Source organism: Molothrus ater, chromosome 1, assembly GCF_012460135.2.
Source record: "Molothrus ater isolate BHLD 08-10-18 breed brown headed cowbird chromosome 1, BPBGC_Mater_1.1, whole genome shotgun sequence".
Lineage (NCBI taxonomy): Eukaryota > Metazoa > Chordata > Aves > Passeriformes > Icteridae > Molothrus > Molothrus ater.
In genome coordinates this window covers 128,180,135-128,197,481 of record NC_050478.2, presented here as the reverse complement: position 1 = coordinate 128,197,481, position 17,347 = coordinate 128,180,135, and the positions used below count along the sequence as shown (strand labels likewise).

Sequence of the window (17,347 nt, the reverse complement as noted above, 5' to 3'; positions counted from 1 at the left end):
TTAGATAGAGGTAGTGTCATGGTTTGACACTGGCACAATGCCAGTGCTCTTATGAAGATACCTTCTCCCTGGCTTCTGCTGTGAGATGTGACCAGGAATAAGCAAAGCAGGCTCTTACTTAGGGAAGAAAAGAACTAGAACTTTATTAACTACTCTACAACTACAGATAAAAAGGAACACACACACAGGGAAAATGAAGACTTCACAAATGCATTTTTTCTTCTCTCACTAAATTTCTAACTCAATACATTTGTTCTTCAAATCACTAACTCTCAGTCTAGCACTACTTTTTAGACAATCAATCTTCAGTTCATCAAGAGGAGAGGAGTCTTTCTTGTACTATGGGCTTCTCCTGGAAACACAGTCGAAGCTTCGTGTGTTCTTGTGTCACTTGTGGCACCGCCCGGAGTACATCTGCCGTCGTGACTTCTTCTTTTCTATGTCTAGTGCTCTCACTACTGAACACGGACTAAAACTGCTTCTAGGGTTGTTTTTTAAGGATGCTCTGTCTTGATCTAAAAAAGGCACAGTCTCTCTTTTGGGACACTTGTCTCCACAATCTCTCTTTTTGGGACACCTGTCTTCTCCATATTTTTACTCCCTGGGGCCGAGGGGCACTAACACTGAACTCTCTTGGTCCTGAGGCCATTGCCTCCCCCTAGAATGCAGTCTCTGTATCACAAGGAACATGGTTTTGTCTATGGCTATACAAAAAGAGTCTAGCAAAAGCCACTCTATCATCTCTTCTCACTAGGATTCTTCTCTATTCTTTTACTATCTCTCACTCGCCTAGACTTCGCTCACACCGGCTCATTTCTTTCTTCATCTTCTACTCTATCTTCTAGAAAAGGTCAATGTTCTGTAAAGTTCTCATTCTCCAAAAAAGGGGTTAAAAGCTCTTACAAGCGGCCGGCTGAACCCCCCCCTCTTCTCCGTCTCAGCCGTGCTGCCGGCGCAGGCCCATGTTTATCAAGTCTCAAGGTTACAGTCCCAGGCAGCGGCTCTCTTTCTCTCTCTCTCTGTATCTCTCAGGGGGGGCTGCCCGATGGCTCCCGGTGTCTCTCTCTCTTTCTCTCTCTTCCACCCTTCCACCCCGGGGCTCAGGCTTACTTCTCTTGGCCACATGGTTTTCCCCTCCCCCTGCCCAGCCAGCAGCTGGGCCGGGGGAGAGACCCGAACTCTTTCCCGCCGGAAACCCAAGAGGACCCTCCCAGGGGAGAGCTCTGCTTTTAACCCCGTGTTCTCAGAGGCGTGTCCATGTCTCAATGGTCAGGTTAAATGCCAATATTAAAGTCTGAATATCCATTGGCCAAAAACACAGCATCTCAAAAAAACACATTTCCTGTCAAACCACCACATTCTACTTTTCGCCTCTGAGAACACACTTTCTAAAATTATTAACAAAATTACAAAACACTTCAACACTTCTACAAAACAAGAAAACTTTCATTTCTAGATTTTAACTCAATACATGCTTTGTTCTTATTCTTCTTTGGTCCCATCTCACAGCTTTACTCACAACTTTATCTTATCACTCTCCTAAAATTCGATTCCCGGTCAGGGAACCAAAAATGTCATGGTTTGACACTGGCACAATGCCAGTGCCCCCATGAAGATACCTTCTCCCTGGCTTCTGCTGTGAGATGTGACCAGGAATAAGCAAAGCAGGCTCTTACTTAGGGAAGAAAAGAACTAGAACTTTATTAACTACTCTACAACTACAGATAAAAAGGAACACACACACAGGGAAAATGAAGACTTCACAAATGCATTTTTTCTTCTCTCACTAAATTTCCAACTCAATACATTTGTTCTTCAAATCACCAACTCTCAGTCTAGCACCACTTTTTAGACAATCAATCTTCAGTTCATCAAGAGGAGAGGAGTCTTTCTTGTACTATGGGCTTCCCCTGGAAACACAGTCGAAGCTTCGTGTGTTCTTGTGTCACTTGTGGCACCGCCCGGAGTACATCTGCCGTCGTGACTTCTTCTTTTCTATGTCCAGTGCTCTCACCACTGAACACGGACCAAAACTGCTTCTAGGGTTGTCTTTTAAGGATGCTCTGTCTTGATCTAAAAAAGGCACAGTCTCTCTTTTGGGACACCTGTCTCCACAATCTCTCTTTTTGGGACACCTCTCCCCCCCATATTTTTACTCCCTGGGGCCGAGGGGCACTAACACTGAACTCTCTTGGTCCTGAGGCCATTGCCTCCCCCTAGAATGCAGTCTCTGTATCACAAGGAACATGGTTCTGTCTATGGCTATACAAAAAGAGTCTAGCAAAAGCCACTCTATCATCTCTTCTCACTAGGATTCTTCTCTATTCTTTTACTATCTCTCACTCGCCTAGACTTCGCTCACACCGGCTCATTTCTTTCTTCATCTTCTACTCTATCTTCTAGAAAAGGTCAATGTTCTGTAAAGTTCTCATTCTCCAAAAAAGGGGTTAAAAGCTCTTACAAGCGGCCGGCTGAACCCCCCCCTCTTCTCCGTCTCAGCCGTGCTGCCGGCGCAGGCCCATGTTTATCAAGTCTCAAGGTTACAGTCCCAGGCAGCGGCTCTCTTTCTCTCTCTCTCTGTATCTCTCAGGGGGGGCTGCCCGATGGCTCCCGGTGTCTCTCTCTCTCTCTCTCTCTTCCACCCTTCCACCCCGGGGCTCAGGCTTACCTCTCTTGGCCACATGGTTTTCCCCTCCCCCTGCCCAGCCAGCAGCTGGGCCGGGGGAGAGACCCGAACTCTTTCCCGCCGGAAACCCAAGAGGACCCTCCCAGGGGAGAGCTCTGCTTTTAACCCCGTGTTCTCAGAGGCGTGTCCATGTCTCAATGGTCAGGTTAAATGCCAATATTAAAGTCTGAATATCCATTGGCCAAAAACACAGCATCTCAAAAAAACACATTTCCTGTCAAACCACCACAAGGTAGCATATTTTTTAGATGGCTGCTCTTGGGGTATTCTACATTTTGGAACATGAGTAAAATCTTATAATTGAAAGAAAAAAACAGGCAGAAGAATAGAAATTGGAATCAAATATGAGCAATGAAAAGTTCTCACTTTACAGGTGTTCTGTATATTAAAATGATAGTCATCTGATTTCTATCTATTTTTCTGTCTGGAACAGAACCAGTGATCTCCAGTCAGAATTGGTTTGAAAACCCACAGTCACAATTATCAAAGTCTAGAATAGATGCAAAGTTAAGTAAAACTTGTGTTCTTCACTTTACAGTCCTAAGTCTTTCTGTGAGGGCTGATGCCTGATAAGAGCATAACTTCTCTTTTAATTGGCGTTATCAGCAATGTCTTGTAATCAGTAATGCATGGGATGGTGATACACGAGGCAGAAACGTTGAGGTGCTTCTGAACAAGCTACAATGGGCCTCAAATGGCACATCCCTATATTCCTCAGATGCTTTTCCAAACTGAATCTTTCAAAAAGCCTTATGTACTTCAGTGGTAGGAGTGGAGTAATGCAACTTGCAGGAGTGGCATAATCTGCTATGTCTGCACACTATTGTTCCCTGTAGACATCCCTGTATCATTTCAGTTACCTTTCAAGGCATAGCAGTCAGGACATCTAGAAGAAGGTGCCACAACACTGTACTCATATCTGGATGTTGAACTATATTGTATCTATGACCATGAGCTAATGGTGATGCAGCCTGACAGAAGCTACCTAGGAAGCTTCAAATACCTTGAACCCTTACAATATAGGATTTACCCTCTGCACAGGACTGCACTTTCTTTCATCTGTGAGTGCTTTAAATGTTCTGTCTGCACAGAAAACAGTGAAGAGATACTAATGAAACTTAGCTCCTGAATGCAGAGGGTACAATGGAGTCAAGAAGGAATAGGGACCACCTCATATTCCCCTGTTGTGATTGCCTTTCCATCTGTTGATGAGTTTTCTGATATGATCTGTTATGAAAGCTTATACTGTCTTTAAGTGCAGTTTGTCTGTTAAGAATTCAACCTAACCAGTGCCGTGGAAATAGCCATGGCAGTAGTATAGCTGAGAAGACCTGGGAGAGCAAATAGGCATTGATTACATGAGTACCATGAGTGCAGAACTGAGATCTGTGAGCAAATGAATAGATAACAAAAGAAATTTCAAACCCCAGAAAAATAACAGTAATACTGTACCTTGTAAAGCATTAATATTCAAGAAATATGCATGACTGGAAATGGGATTAGCAAATTTGTTGGAGGACAATTGAAGGTCATTAAATTACATAGCGAAATGGTTCTTGTGTTGCAGACTTTTCAAAAGAAGTTGATGATAAGATTTCTCTTCCTGAATATCAGAAACCAAAGTGATGGGGTTTTTTAACAGTGTTTTTAAACTCTAAGTTCTGATGCAATTTGCAGAATTAGTGTTAAGCATATTTCAAAGACTCAATTGTATTTATGTGAAGATTTTGAAGGATTAGAAGGTTAAAACTGCAGAATTGTAGGTAAGCATAGCATAAAAATTCAAGCCATATTTTGAATCTTTTCAAAAGATTCTTCCTTTGGCTGATGTCAGTACTCTGTCAGAGAATACTGCATTCTAGACACCACTACATCAAAAAGCATTAGAAACAGTTACTTGTTCATACCTGAGATTATTAGTACCTTCAGCACTCACCACTGCATCTGAGCTGTAATAGATTGTATTTGAAAGAAAGTGAATAAAACTCTGGTACTCTAATCAGATTTTGTTTTTCAGTGAAAAGAAAAGAAAAAGAAATACAGGAAGCAAACATTTTCACGTGGTTTTGCATTTTTATATATGAGGCCTTAAGAGAAGAAGTTGGAAAAGAAGGTTATGTGTAGAGAATGTGTCCTGTACTGATATGGATAAAAATAGGCAGGATACTGTTTTTCTTAGGAAGCAATTCTTTTAATCAGTATAATCACTAGTGTCTTTTGACCCCACCAAAGTAATTAAAATGGGAAAAGGACATAGTTTAGGGTACCATGGCAGAGATACTCATTTCTGTTCCATTTCACGATCCAAAATATTGGAAGCTGAATACAGCCTAGCAACCTGTGTCTCCATCCAGAGGTGACAATACAGAAACTGCCTTTGTAGGATAGCAAAGAGGGCAGTATTGGCTTTCCCCTGTTTTTCCTACAGAGAGGCAGTAGATTTGATGGGTATTACCTGAAACACTCCTGTAATGGTTTCATTATCACTGGCTGTTGAGCACATTGCAGTGTCATCAAATATCCAACCTTTACAACAGAAACTTTTGATTTCCAAGGAGCAGTTGAAGAACAGAATGGTGAGAAAGTGCTGAACATATATTAATATTATTGAACAAAAGAACACGGGGTAGTTAAAATGGATTTATAAATCTTGGACTGGAATTAAGTAAAAATTGATTGTCCCTGCAATTAATTTGGGGAAAGACATATTTCTGTAATATGGAAGTAAAATAAAGTTTTAGAGAAATCATAGCAATGGTAGGTTAAACACATTGAAAAATATAAAGTTAATGTATACTTAAAAATGGTAAGTCTTTATATGGGTAGATTTGCTTTCCATTTAAAGGGAGTCATGCTTATTTTTATCTGTGGAACACTTAAGTCTCTCTCCTGGGTAGGACTATGCCATGACACCTACATAGACAAAGACTTTCACAAATCTAATGTTATGTAATGAAAACTAATTGTAGCTTATCTATTACCATGAATTCAGTTGTAGTGTGAAAACAGTAGTCCAAAATCATTCAAAATTGTGTTTATTTCACTAGAAGTTTGTAGTGAGAATTCACAGTATGAGAGATTGAAAATTATGAAAAGGGAGAAAAGAGTTGGAAAATAGTTAGAAATGAGTTGAAAAAGGCAAAGTAAGGATAGGGCAGAGAGAGAGAGAGAATTAATTGCCTTCTCAGGATTCATAATAATTCCAATCCAATATGTAACTATAGTGCATTAATATTTTGAAGTGTTACTATTTTTTCTTTTCCCCCCCTTATAAAATTACCACGTGAGCTTTACTCAGAGAAGCAAAACAATAAAAGCTCTCTCTGGATTCTTCATTTAGTTTATCTTTTGAGATTTATGAAAAATTTATGCAATCTACTTGGTTTAATTTGAATTAAAGATTTTATGATACTGAGAATATTTACAATTTCTTCTGTTATTTTCTACCATTGTCTCTACTATCCTTGTCTTTGGGTAAGAGTAAGATTTTTCATATTTACTGTCTTTACCTATTGTGCTTTTTATGTAGTGTATATTACATATAGTCTATATTATGTAATTGCAGAATTAAATGTATTGCTTTAGTCTTTCCTGTATTTTTTGATGTATTTTTCAGTAAAAATGTCAGCATACATCCAGTATACAGATGCTATTTTGTGTGTATAGGTTTATGCTTTAAGGTAAAGAAATCTAACTTAGAGGGAACTACCTCATTAAAAAGTTCAGAAGTGTGGGACAGGCTCTGTATCTAGTTGTGGTTTAATGCTTTTGGAGAATATTAAGTAATACTGATTTTATTCACATCACAATGTAGTAAAATGGCCTTTCCATCTAAATCTTCTGCTAACAAGTATTTGTACTCTTAGCTTTTCTATCTACTCTTGTTTATATGTATCCTTAGCATTGCAGAGTTAGAATAATGTCAGGGGATATCTTACCTGAGAGTTAAATGTATTATATCAGTCTTCAGGTCTAATCTCATCCAGATTGATGACATAGAATTATGGAACTTACAGACTCTATGGAGCATTTCTGTCTTAGACTCTATTCCGTGTTTTAAGATGATGCTTATTTGATTGTGCTATTGCAGATCATATTTTATGAAGAGTGTCCAGAAATGAGACTTTACAAATCTGAGCTTCTGTTTGCAGTGAAAGATCTTTGGTTCTTAGGAAAAGATAAAAATGAAATTAAGAAAACTCTTGAGGAGAAAGAAAATCAGTAATTTACTTATATCTCTCTTTCCTTTGCTGCTGTAAGAATTTTAGTTGGGTCTGTTTGCCATGTAAAGATATTTTGAACACTGAGTTCCTAAATACTTCTCTTCAATGGGTGACATTACTTACAATGAACAGCTGTATGTTGAAGCATGATAAAAGAGATGGTACTTATTTTGGGCAGGTTTCAGACCTAAAGTTTTTGTTAACTTTTTATGTTTATTTATTGAGATTTTCATCTGTTTCTAAATTTGTATATAATAGCCTTATACATACTACTGTCATACATTGAGATGAACAATTGATGAAAATAAATGCTGGTTCCACAAAAAAAAAGCAATAACTACAAATGGAGACTGACTATTGACATGATGTAAATTTAATAGAATTGGTGATGTTGTTTTATTCTTACATTTAAACCTATTTCTATCAAAAATATTATTTTTTAGATTAAAAGCTACAAAACCAGAGAATTTTCAAACTATTGTTTGAGATTTGTGGCATAGTGTCTTAATCAAGAGAAAAAGTGATTCACATAAGTCGCACTGTTTTTAAATTAATCAGTCTATTAGTACTTTCTTCTTCACATCATTATTTGGAAGAAGCTGGTGCATTTCCATGCCACTTCTATGAATTCTTTAATATTTCCAACAATAAATACAAAAATATTATAATCCATTTATCTCAACAGATGAGGCAGCAGTTGATCAGGTATCCACAGTGAGACAACAACTATTATGTTTTTTCCCCTCTGGCTTCTATTAGAAATATTCTTCTAATATGTTTGATAAGTAAAAATCTAAAACTGAAAAATATTTGTAATTAAGAATGGTTTTTGTTTGCCACTTTGAAATGTAAATTTTTTTTTCATAACAAATACTTTGCATGAGGACTTTTAAAAAGGCTATTTTAAAAAAGTATTGGTATATGTGACTGATATGCATGCAAATACTGATAATTTGATCCTAAAATATTCAAAGAGACTTCCTTGCTATTCAGTTGTGTTTGTCTGGCATTACTAGAATACCTTGCATTATCTTACCAGACATGTTCCAAGTTTGGAAATAACATGATTCAATACTTTGAAAATTTATAGAGAAGGATTTATCTTGCTGCAGTATATGTCTCAAAGCTACTAATTCTTATGGATATTAAAAAAAATAAACCAAGGAGTGGGGTCTTGGTAGAGACTTTCTAATAGCTGCTTTTACTATAGTAGGAATGCTCACTTCGGGGCTATGCATAAGTAATATCAAATATTTTCAGATCATTTTGAATACTTTTAGCTGTGTTTTGGTGGTGCTAAAAATGATTTATTTATTTATTTAGCATTACAGCAATTATAGCTACATTTTATTAGTATGAGTGTAACATGACATAGAGAATTAGATCTTTCTATTTGCTTATTTGTATTTCTTCCAATGGATTCTTTGTACTTGCCCAGATAAAAAAATATTTATACTCCATTATTGTTTTTTTAACATGCAAAAACTTAGCAACTTTTGTCAAAACTACAGCTGCTATGCTTTCACACTACATATCTCACATATAGCTCTAATGTGTGTTCATTCTGTAAGCAAATTTAATTGCCTAGAAATGCATTCTAATTACGTATATTTCAAGCTGCTTGGTTTTGCAACAACTTTGGTAGTCTTGGCATTTGGTAGTAGATTGAAATATAATCTAACACTATAATATAAAATTGTTAAGTACAGAAGACAATGGTTATCAGATAAAATTTGGTGTTGTCTTTAATTTTGTTTTACTGATTTATGTTGCTTATTCTAATTTTGCATTTTTTCAATGGTATCTTGATATTGACTGTAAAATAATGATAAAATTACAGATATTTTTGTGGTGTGTAAAACTTTCTGGACTTCTTTATCTAGTATCTTCAGCATTAATAATTTATGAGCAGTGTTTTGTGACTTATTAGAAAACTGCATGTTGAAATTAGACCAAGCTTATAGATTTTTTTTTCTATTTCTGATGATTTTTGGGAGAAAGCATTTGTTCTGCTAGCACCAGTGGCTTCACAGTTCTTTGTAATTGTTATTACTTTTCAAGATGAATTCCTCCCATCCTTCAGCTACAAATAGATTTTCAGTACATAGTATGACACTGTCCCTCAGATGTTTTCCATGTCTAAAATGGCAGTGTGCTTTTGAATGTGAAGTAACAACATAAATGATGAGATAGTTGCTTTGGCATTTGACTTGCATGCATTTGTAGTAACTTAGACTTGTGTGAGATAAACCAACATTAGTTCTGAAAAAGTATTCTGAGCTGACCATGAGAGTTAATAGCTATACATTCTCTTTTCACACGTTCTGTATTTTGGTTTTGATAATTTTGCCTTTGGCAGATCATTAAAATAATGCAGTCCTTTCCAGAGTGTGTTATGTGGATTCTGAAATGTTTGAGCTTGTACATACATTTGCAAAAAAAAAATATTATTTTCTGTTTTGGGTGTCTGAAGTTTGGATCAGCATAAATTACAATAATTTAATAATTGAAAAATCTAACAGCAGAAGTCCCTTGAATATTAAACTGAGTGTTCAATACTTGAAAGAGAAAAATAATATTTGCATTCAAGTAGATAACATTCAAAAAAATGAACAGTCATGATCAAAATTATTTATGCTAGTTAACATACCTTTTACTATCCAGCTTTTTCTTCAGCATCATTACAGGGATTGACTTTGCTTTCAATTATAACTTTTATTATTTCCTCAGCTTCTATACTAACTCTGTCTTTACTGTTCTTTTCCAACAACAGTAGTTTAACCACTTCTTTCTCAGCTTTCTTTTTTCTTCTAGTGTCTTTTTTTTTTTTTTTTCTCCACTTACTAACTCTGCTCTGCAGACTTCTCTCTAAAACAATTTTTGGCCCTTTCCCTCAGTGTCAGTTTTAACCTTCTGAATACATCCTCTCACGCCCATCTCCTTTGTCTATGTCTGTACATTACACGATGTGATCACAGAAGAAGCGGAATCATCAAGGAGAACAAACTCAGGTCTGTCTCTTCTACTGCTTTTCTCTGTGTTATTTTTTCATTTTACCTTTTCTATAGATTTTATCACAGCTCACTTCACATACTTTTCCCTCTCTTCCCCCTCAATAAACTGGCAAAATATTGACAAGGTTTAAGAATTTTAGTTTAAGACACTTATGTAATTTCTATTACCTATTAACTATGAACTCTATTAAAGTCATGAAAGGTAGCTGATGACAAGTAGGCTATACCTTAAGACTTTAAACTGATTTGAATTCTATCACATCAGTTCTTATTTCCCATCTCAAATCATTTGAAAATTAGCCCTTAAAGTTCCAGATAACACATGAAAGCAATCTATAATTTGTTTTATCTATGCATTTGAAAACTGCTACAAAAACTGCAGAAACTCTTCTATAACTAGTTCTTTTTGACTCTGGGAGGATATAATTTCAAAACAGAATAATTTCAGTAAGTTAAATTTCATGCACTGAATTCCAAACTTAGTGTTTCAGTTAGAGAGTTTTTAGTGAACAAAAGCTCTTTTCTCATGCCAAAAAGTGCAAATCAAAAAGTTATGATAGTATGAAAGCAAGAAGTCAGAACACTGAAGGAGTCCTCACTTAGCTGCATTGTTTATGAGGCATATTGTACATTACTTATGGTTTCTTTCATAACAATTTTTAAGCTGCCATTTAATTGAATTTTCCGTGTACTTTATATTACTGGCAGAGAACTAATATCTATCAAGGCACCCTAGCTCGGAAAATGCAGTATTTGTTCACATAGCTCTGTTTGTTCAGTTATGGTATGTAGAACAACATACCACAATTCCCCAAATTTAATTAAATTAAATTCAGCTATAAAATTCAAATTTTACAATTACTGTGTAAAAGCTTTAATTGATTTCCTGTTTCTCTGCTATTATCCCAACAAATTAGAGAAGTTACTTGGATGCCATTTAGGTTAGCAAATCTGGAGAAGTTTTGGGGTATATTGACTGGTCCATTAAATTTAGGTGATATTTAGTGAAACATTTTTGTCTTTTCTATACTATGACTGGCTCCTTCAGAGCTCAGTTTTACCTTTCATACTGGTCTTGTCCTAATTAGAACCATAGATTTTTTTACAGAATCTTGCAGATGTTATTTGCTGTGGTTTTCATCTTAAACAAATAGCAATATAGAAATTGTTAAAATTACAGGCTAAAAAAAGGTTGAGGATGGGTAGGGAAGACAACTGGCAGGATTTTCTGAAAGTGCTCTTTTGTAAATCATTATTATTAGGAATTAATAAATTATGCTGTGGAAAGACTGAGTTTACTTACCTTGTGCTTATGATTCACTGCCAGTTCCTGTGCAGTGACTCTGAATCTCTTTTATTGCAAAAATGAACTAGAAGATTGGGTGACCCATTTCCTATCTGTTCATAATAAAAGCTGTAGGCCTTTTTATTCTGAAACCTTCCTCTAAGTTATTGATTGAATCCATATATTAAATCAGAATGTGGAATCAGTCCATATCTGTCTCAGTGCTCGAAGAAATCAGACCTTAAATTGGTCAAAAAAACCCCATTTATTTTCATCACCTGTGTTTCTTGAACATATATAAGTAGTTAATACTCTTTATTATTAAAATTTTTGACATTGCAATTCTACAAAACACTACTTAGCTCACAGTGTTAAGTAAATGTATTTGGCACTGATGAATTTAATTGTCTAGCACACAAATGCCAAAGCATGATCAGCTCTGCAGTTGCAATACTTTTTATTAATACCCTTAAACTCAGGAGAAAATTGTTGTGTGTATAGTAACATATTTTCAGATGCACATTTGAAACAGGTCCTCTTCCATGTTTGCCTTAGTAACAAATTAGGTTACACATTTCAATCCAAGGCACTTGGAGCACAGCTAAAAAGCAAGGGATTCATTTCAAAGGCCTACTTTAGAACAAAGTGTTTTCCCATTGCTTTAGAATTTGCTTTAAAAAGTGTGAATCTAGGATTATCAATTTACAGGTTTCTTAGGAGATGGTTTTCACATAGTTTATTTATCATGGTTTATTTTTCATGCTACCAAACATTAATGTATTTCAGAGGATTAGCTATTGATTTGAGGTGTTATTAAACGAAGAAGTCTTGTGAAAGATAAATATCTGAATATGTTACAACTGCATTGACAGAAAAATGCTGCAATTTCCTCTCTCTGGAATCTATAATTGTAAAAAAAAATATTCCTTGACAAAACTTAGATTTTTTTGTTGAAAAGTTTTATGAAAGTGTGTGCAAAGCTTTTGCTGTAGATTTCAAGCGCAAAAAACAAAACAAGTTCAGAAAGATAAGAAGCAAAAGAATTTTAATATCAATTTTGTTATCTGACAGCAGTAGAGCTTGATAGCATCCTTAATGATTAAACCCTGTTTTTCTTGGGTGAAGGAGGAGCTTTGCGATCCAGGGCTTTCACAAACCTGCTTTGAGTTGCAGGGTTTTCATATTTTCCAAATTATCATGTTTCATAGGTTTAGATGTTGTCAAAACTGTTGAGAATGTCTTCACTAAGAGTATTTCCATTCAGGAGAAGTGGAAGTGAGCCTTTGTCTACCCAAGAGCCTTAGTGAGAGGCATACATCTTTATTTTCATCTCTAAGATGGGTGAGACCAACCAGTTATCATCGTGGCAAAAATTACTGGCAATTGCACATAATACTTACTGCTTCTTCAAACATATAAAATACAGAGAACATTCTTCAGAATTCCAACAATTGATCTAGCTGACTCAAGTAACTGCCCAAAAAATGATCATCAAGGCATTGCAAAGGCGGATCCATGCCAGTCAGGGTATGGCAGTCAGGGCACATACAGCAGAAATAGAGCTGAGTGAGTAATTCTAGGATGAGAAGGGCTGGCATAGTAATACCCAGGCATTCTAAACTTTCTAACATGAATGGATGTTAGAAAAGACTGTTCCATTTCTAAAGGGCCATGAAAGAAATGGAAATAGATATTGAAGTCCTTTTTTGCATCCTCTGGCACAAAACTGTCGTGTTAAGAGCACACAAAGGCTTGATTAGAGTTTTTGTTGACTTTCAGAGTGAAATTCAAATAGATAAGGACTTTGAAATACCATTTTTGGTGCTTAATTATGAAGTTTCTTTGTAATAACATGATTTATGGAAATGAAGCCTACAAAAACTAACAAACCCTACTGAGGATGACTGACCAAATTGGAAGAGCTCATAAACCTGGACAGTGAAGGGCCAAACAGTGAACAGGTGTGGCAAATTTACTATTGGAGAAAACAAGGACAAAAAAAATGGTACAATTCAGAGTGTTTAAGAAATCAACTGCATCAGAAGACAAGGAGCACAGGTCTGTTAATTCATTCTTATCTTACAGAACCATGAGAGGTTTTTCAAGTCTTCCAAAAGAGAATCTTCTGTGATATACTTACCCTTTATAAGCAGAACATGACACCCCTCTGCTTTTGAGTTATTATTACAGTCAGTATTCTGTGACACACTTTCCTTTATAGAAGAGAATGATGCCTTGTTCTGTTTCCATTTTCCTTATGTTGAAAAAACATTTCTGGGTAGGATTTGTAACATTTTAGCACAACTATGATTAAATTACTTGTGCATCTCTGAACACTTCTGTGATATTTAGTTTGACAGGCTTATTTAAAATCTGGTGCCTTAGACTGTGAAAGAGACATTTAAAGCATCTAAATCTGTATTTGGTCAACAAAACCCAAAGGTTAAACTCCAAATTCAGTCTAATTTTGTAAACTCTGAATTCAATCTACAGGTACTTAGCATAGTAATAGATTTATTATACTGGATGGCTGGGCAGCTCTTTGTCCTTATTTTTTAGTTTGTTTAGAATTAAATCCAGAAGCCAAAGACTTCTGAAGTAGCCATCTGTACTAAACCCCAAAAATAAATGCTGATGATCAGTCTGCTGAAGCTAAAATAGTGAATACATCAGATCATGTAATTTAAAATGACAGCATAATTTTGCAAAATGTTTGGTAGTTTAATTTGTAACTATTCTGATTTCCAAATGCAGGTGATCATTTTGTGTTCTTTGGCTAAACCTTTGACTGTCTTTCTAGTTATTGAGATGCTAATTGATGTGTTTTGCATTCTTCTATTGCTGAAGAATCTCTATTAATACCTGTTAGCTTTTCTGAGAGCAGAGGCACAATTATTACCAAATGTTTGTGCCTATGATTGGAAGTGGCAGTATCAGAATGAGAAATTCTCTGTGGTTGTGCTGTGGAGTGTACCAGTGGTGGGAACTCTGAGAAGCATGCTTGGCAAGCAGGATATTGGAAACCTTTATAATAAGACTGCTCAGGTTTTCCTGAAAACAATGACGAGCTTATAGTGGGGCTGATCTGAATTGATTTATATGGGTACAGAATATAAGGGCCTACTGGCCACTCAGATATTTTTCTTTTACACTTTCAAAATCCTATTTCATGTCATTTATATAGGGAGGATGTGCCAGAATTCCTGGGAGAGGCTAAATGGGATGTTTTAGCTAGTATTTGACTTACTACTTCTTTCTTCCATGCTTTTTCCATGTAGACCTCAGTATTTTATGAAAGCCACCAAAATGTGTGTACACCTTTGTATGAGGCACAGAAAAACATCACCAGCTACCCTGCAAAAATCATCATAGAAAAGGATCTAGGCAGCATAAAAAAAGGGCTAGCCATAGCCCTAATCATCACTTTAATAAATATGCAAAATAGAATTTTCCAACTTGCTTAAAAATATATTTGCACTTTACCATCTGCACTGATGTGTACCTAATGATGAAGACCTTAGCTGAGCCTGTCAATTTATAAACCCAGGATTGTAGAGATTCTTTAACTTCCCTGTTTAGATTACCACACCATTTTATTTAGTTCTTTTACTAAACAGTGCCGTGTATTCTGCAAATAATCCAAAGGAACATTGTTAACATGCTTTTAGCATTGTGATAAAAATTTATTTAAGTGGCAAGAAATGGTCCCCAGGTTTTAGTCTTTCTTTGGTATGTCAAGCTTGAAACCAACAAGAAAAATAAAAAAAAAAACACCAACAAAAGAAAAAAGCCATCAAGCAATCCTCAAATAGCAAACAGGAATGTGAAGCCATGTTCCCTGCTAGGAAGTTGGCTGGCTGAAATAGTCTTTTTTTGAGCATGTCCTTTTAAGGGAAATAAGTTATATTTAAACAGTAATATTAAGTATCAAGAATATATAAGTTAATATATATATATTGAAGAACCCTTCAACAACCATTAATTATTTTTTCTTTTCATTCAGACTGTGATGTGGATCACAGACTTGGAAAGAACTTGTTTGCTGCAGCAATATTTTTTTATATTTGCCACAGATCAGAAAAAAACGCCCGGAGCAAAGTTCAGTAACCATTTATATCACAGCATCTGATACTTTGCTAGACCTCTACCAGTTAGGCAGTTTAATTTTTCACACTGTTGAAAGCCAGAATGAAAAAATTTAGAGCTAACTCCTTAGAGGTAGACTTGGAATTTAATAGCTCAGCAAACAGGAGGAAATGTTATCCTTTGAGTACAAGACCTTTAAGTGGAAAGTTTTGATGTTTAAAGCAAATACTTCTACATTTTATTATTTAATTTTAGGAGACAATCTTCTTTCCTTTGCCTGATTTGATAATAAGGCTATGAGGATGGTGCAGGGGCTTGAGTAGAAGCCATACAAGGAATGACTGAGGTGACTTGGTCTATTCAGCTTGGAGGAGACGGAGGGAAGACCTTGGGGAAGTCTACAACTTCCTTGTGAGGGGAAGAGGAGAGGCAGACACTGATCTCTCTTTGTGGTGCCCAATCACAGGACCTGAGGGAATGGCCTGAAGTTGCATCAGGGGAGGTTTAGGTTGGATATTAGGAAAAAGCTTCTTCAGCCAGAAGATGGTTGGGCACTGTAACAGGCTCCCCAGGGGCAACAGCACCAAGCCTGACAGAGTTCAAGAAATCTTCGAGCCATACTCCTTGGCACATGGTGAAACTCTTGCGGCTGTCCTGTAAAGGGCCAGGAGTTGGACTCAGTGATCCTTATGGGTCCCTTGCAGCTCAGAATATTCTGTGATTTTGTGTTTCAGGGATTTTTTTTTCAGAATAAAATTGATTTTCCCATATTCTCATGAATAACATTTCAAGAGAAATCTCTAGTAAGAAATTCAGCTAGCATTTTTTTGAAGTACTTACCCAAAGTTAGGATACTACATATATATTTAATTTTAAAAATAAAATGTGGTTTAATAATTTGGACTACCTTGAGAAATCAGACTCAATTTTTAATAAAGCACATAAGTAGAGGAGGTAATTTACCCGCTGTAGAAATAGAATTCATATTCATAGTCATATTGCTGATACTAGGTGTCTGCAAATATGAAAAATAGAAGGATAAAACCTTTTATGTCACTGTCATGTCTTGTGCCTAAACTCAGAAACAAACTAGGACTTCCATATCTGTCTCTTGCAGTGACATGCGTATCCTCCAGCATTGGAAGCTGCATTTTTTTTCATTCAAAGCAAGGAGGTCAAGATTTATTTTAGACCTCTGTTCAGTTTATGCAAATCTCATTCACCTGGATCCCAGGTGAATGAGAAGAGAAAGGTCAGGACAGAACCAGGATTTAACCTTAAGTTTGGAGCAGTCACCTGTGAGAGAAGGGAGAAACCCTGGGAAGCCCAGCACCTCCCAGTTGTAACCTTAAGGCTGCACAATCAGGTTGCCCCTTATCTCCACCAGGAAGCCAGCAAGTTTGAGCAGTTGTTCAATGCTGCCATCAGTAATTTTTGGGAAATTGTTCAATACTGCCACAGTATCCATGACTAGGGAGAAATCTGCTATCCTGCTTCTTCTGTGGAACTGTTGTTCTATTCTCTCATCTGTTCCAAGGAACTTGGAGTCCCTGCTACATGAGACTTCTTGGTTTGATGTGGGTGAAGTCTGATGGGGGTCCTGGCACCCCCAGGTACCCATCAGAAGAGTAAAGTTCATTGAATTAAGGCATTTCCAAGAAAATCAAGGCCATTTTAGATAAGTTTTAGTTCTTGACAAGTCTGCTCTTGTAGTCTTTTCTATTCATTTTATCTTCCAGATACATATTTGATTGTTAGATCTCTCTCAGAGATATTAGAACCAGTTAGAAAAAACAAGAAGTTAGACCACGGGAGCATGGCTGTGTCTACTATTAAATAAAATGTCAGTGGTCATTATAATAGCAATGTCTACTGTGATGGTAGAAGAAGGTTGTGAGAGAGAGTATTTTAGCATTTCAATCTCTCTATATCTATAGTTCATTTCTATATTTCATCCATATACTTAAATATATCTGTAGTCTGATAAAGCAGAAAACATACAATTATTTTCTGTAATGTGCAGAAATATCTCCTTCATTAAAGCATTGATTTA

General features: G+C 36.2%; 1 protein-coding gene across 37 annotated transcripts in view; it reads left to right on the top strand.

The window, feature by feature from the left end:
* The window catches only part of RIMS2 (regulating synaptic membrane exocytosis 2), a 448,046-nt gene that overhangs the window by 334,323 nt on the left and 96,376 nt on the right, over positions 1-17,347 (top strand). For 23 of the 37 annotated variants that reach the window (XM_036406572.2, XM_054515962.1, XM_054515958.1 and 20 more), the window contains one exon: positions 9,888-9,920. The exons of the other annotated variants lie outside the window; for them this stretch is intronic. In XM_036406572.2, the coding sequence (XP_036262465.1) occupies positions 9,888-9,920 (33 nt within the window). The remainder of the gene's footprint in view (positions 1-9,887; positions 9,921-17,347) is intronic. 37 annotated transcript variants of the gene reach the window in all.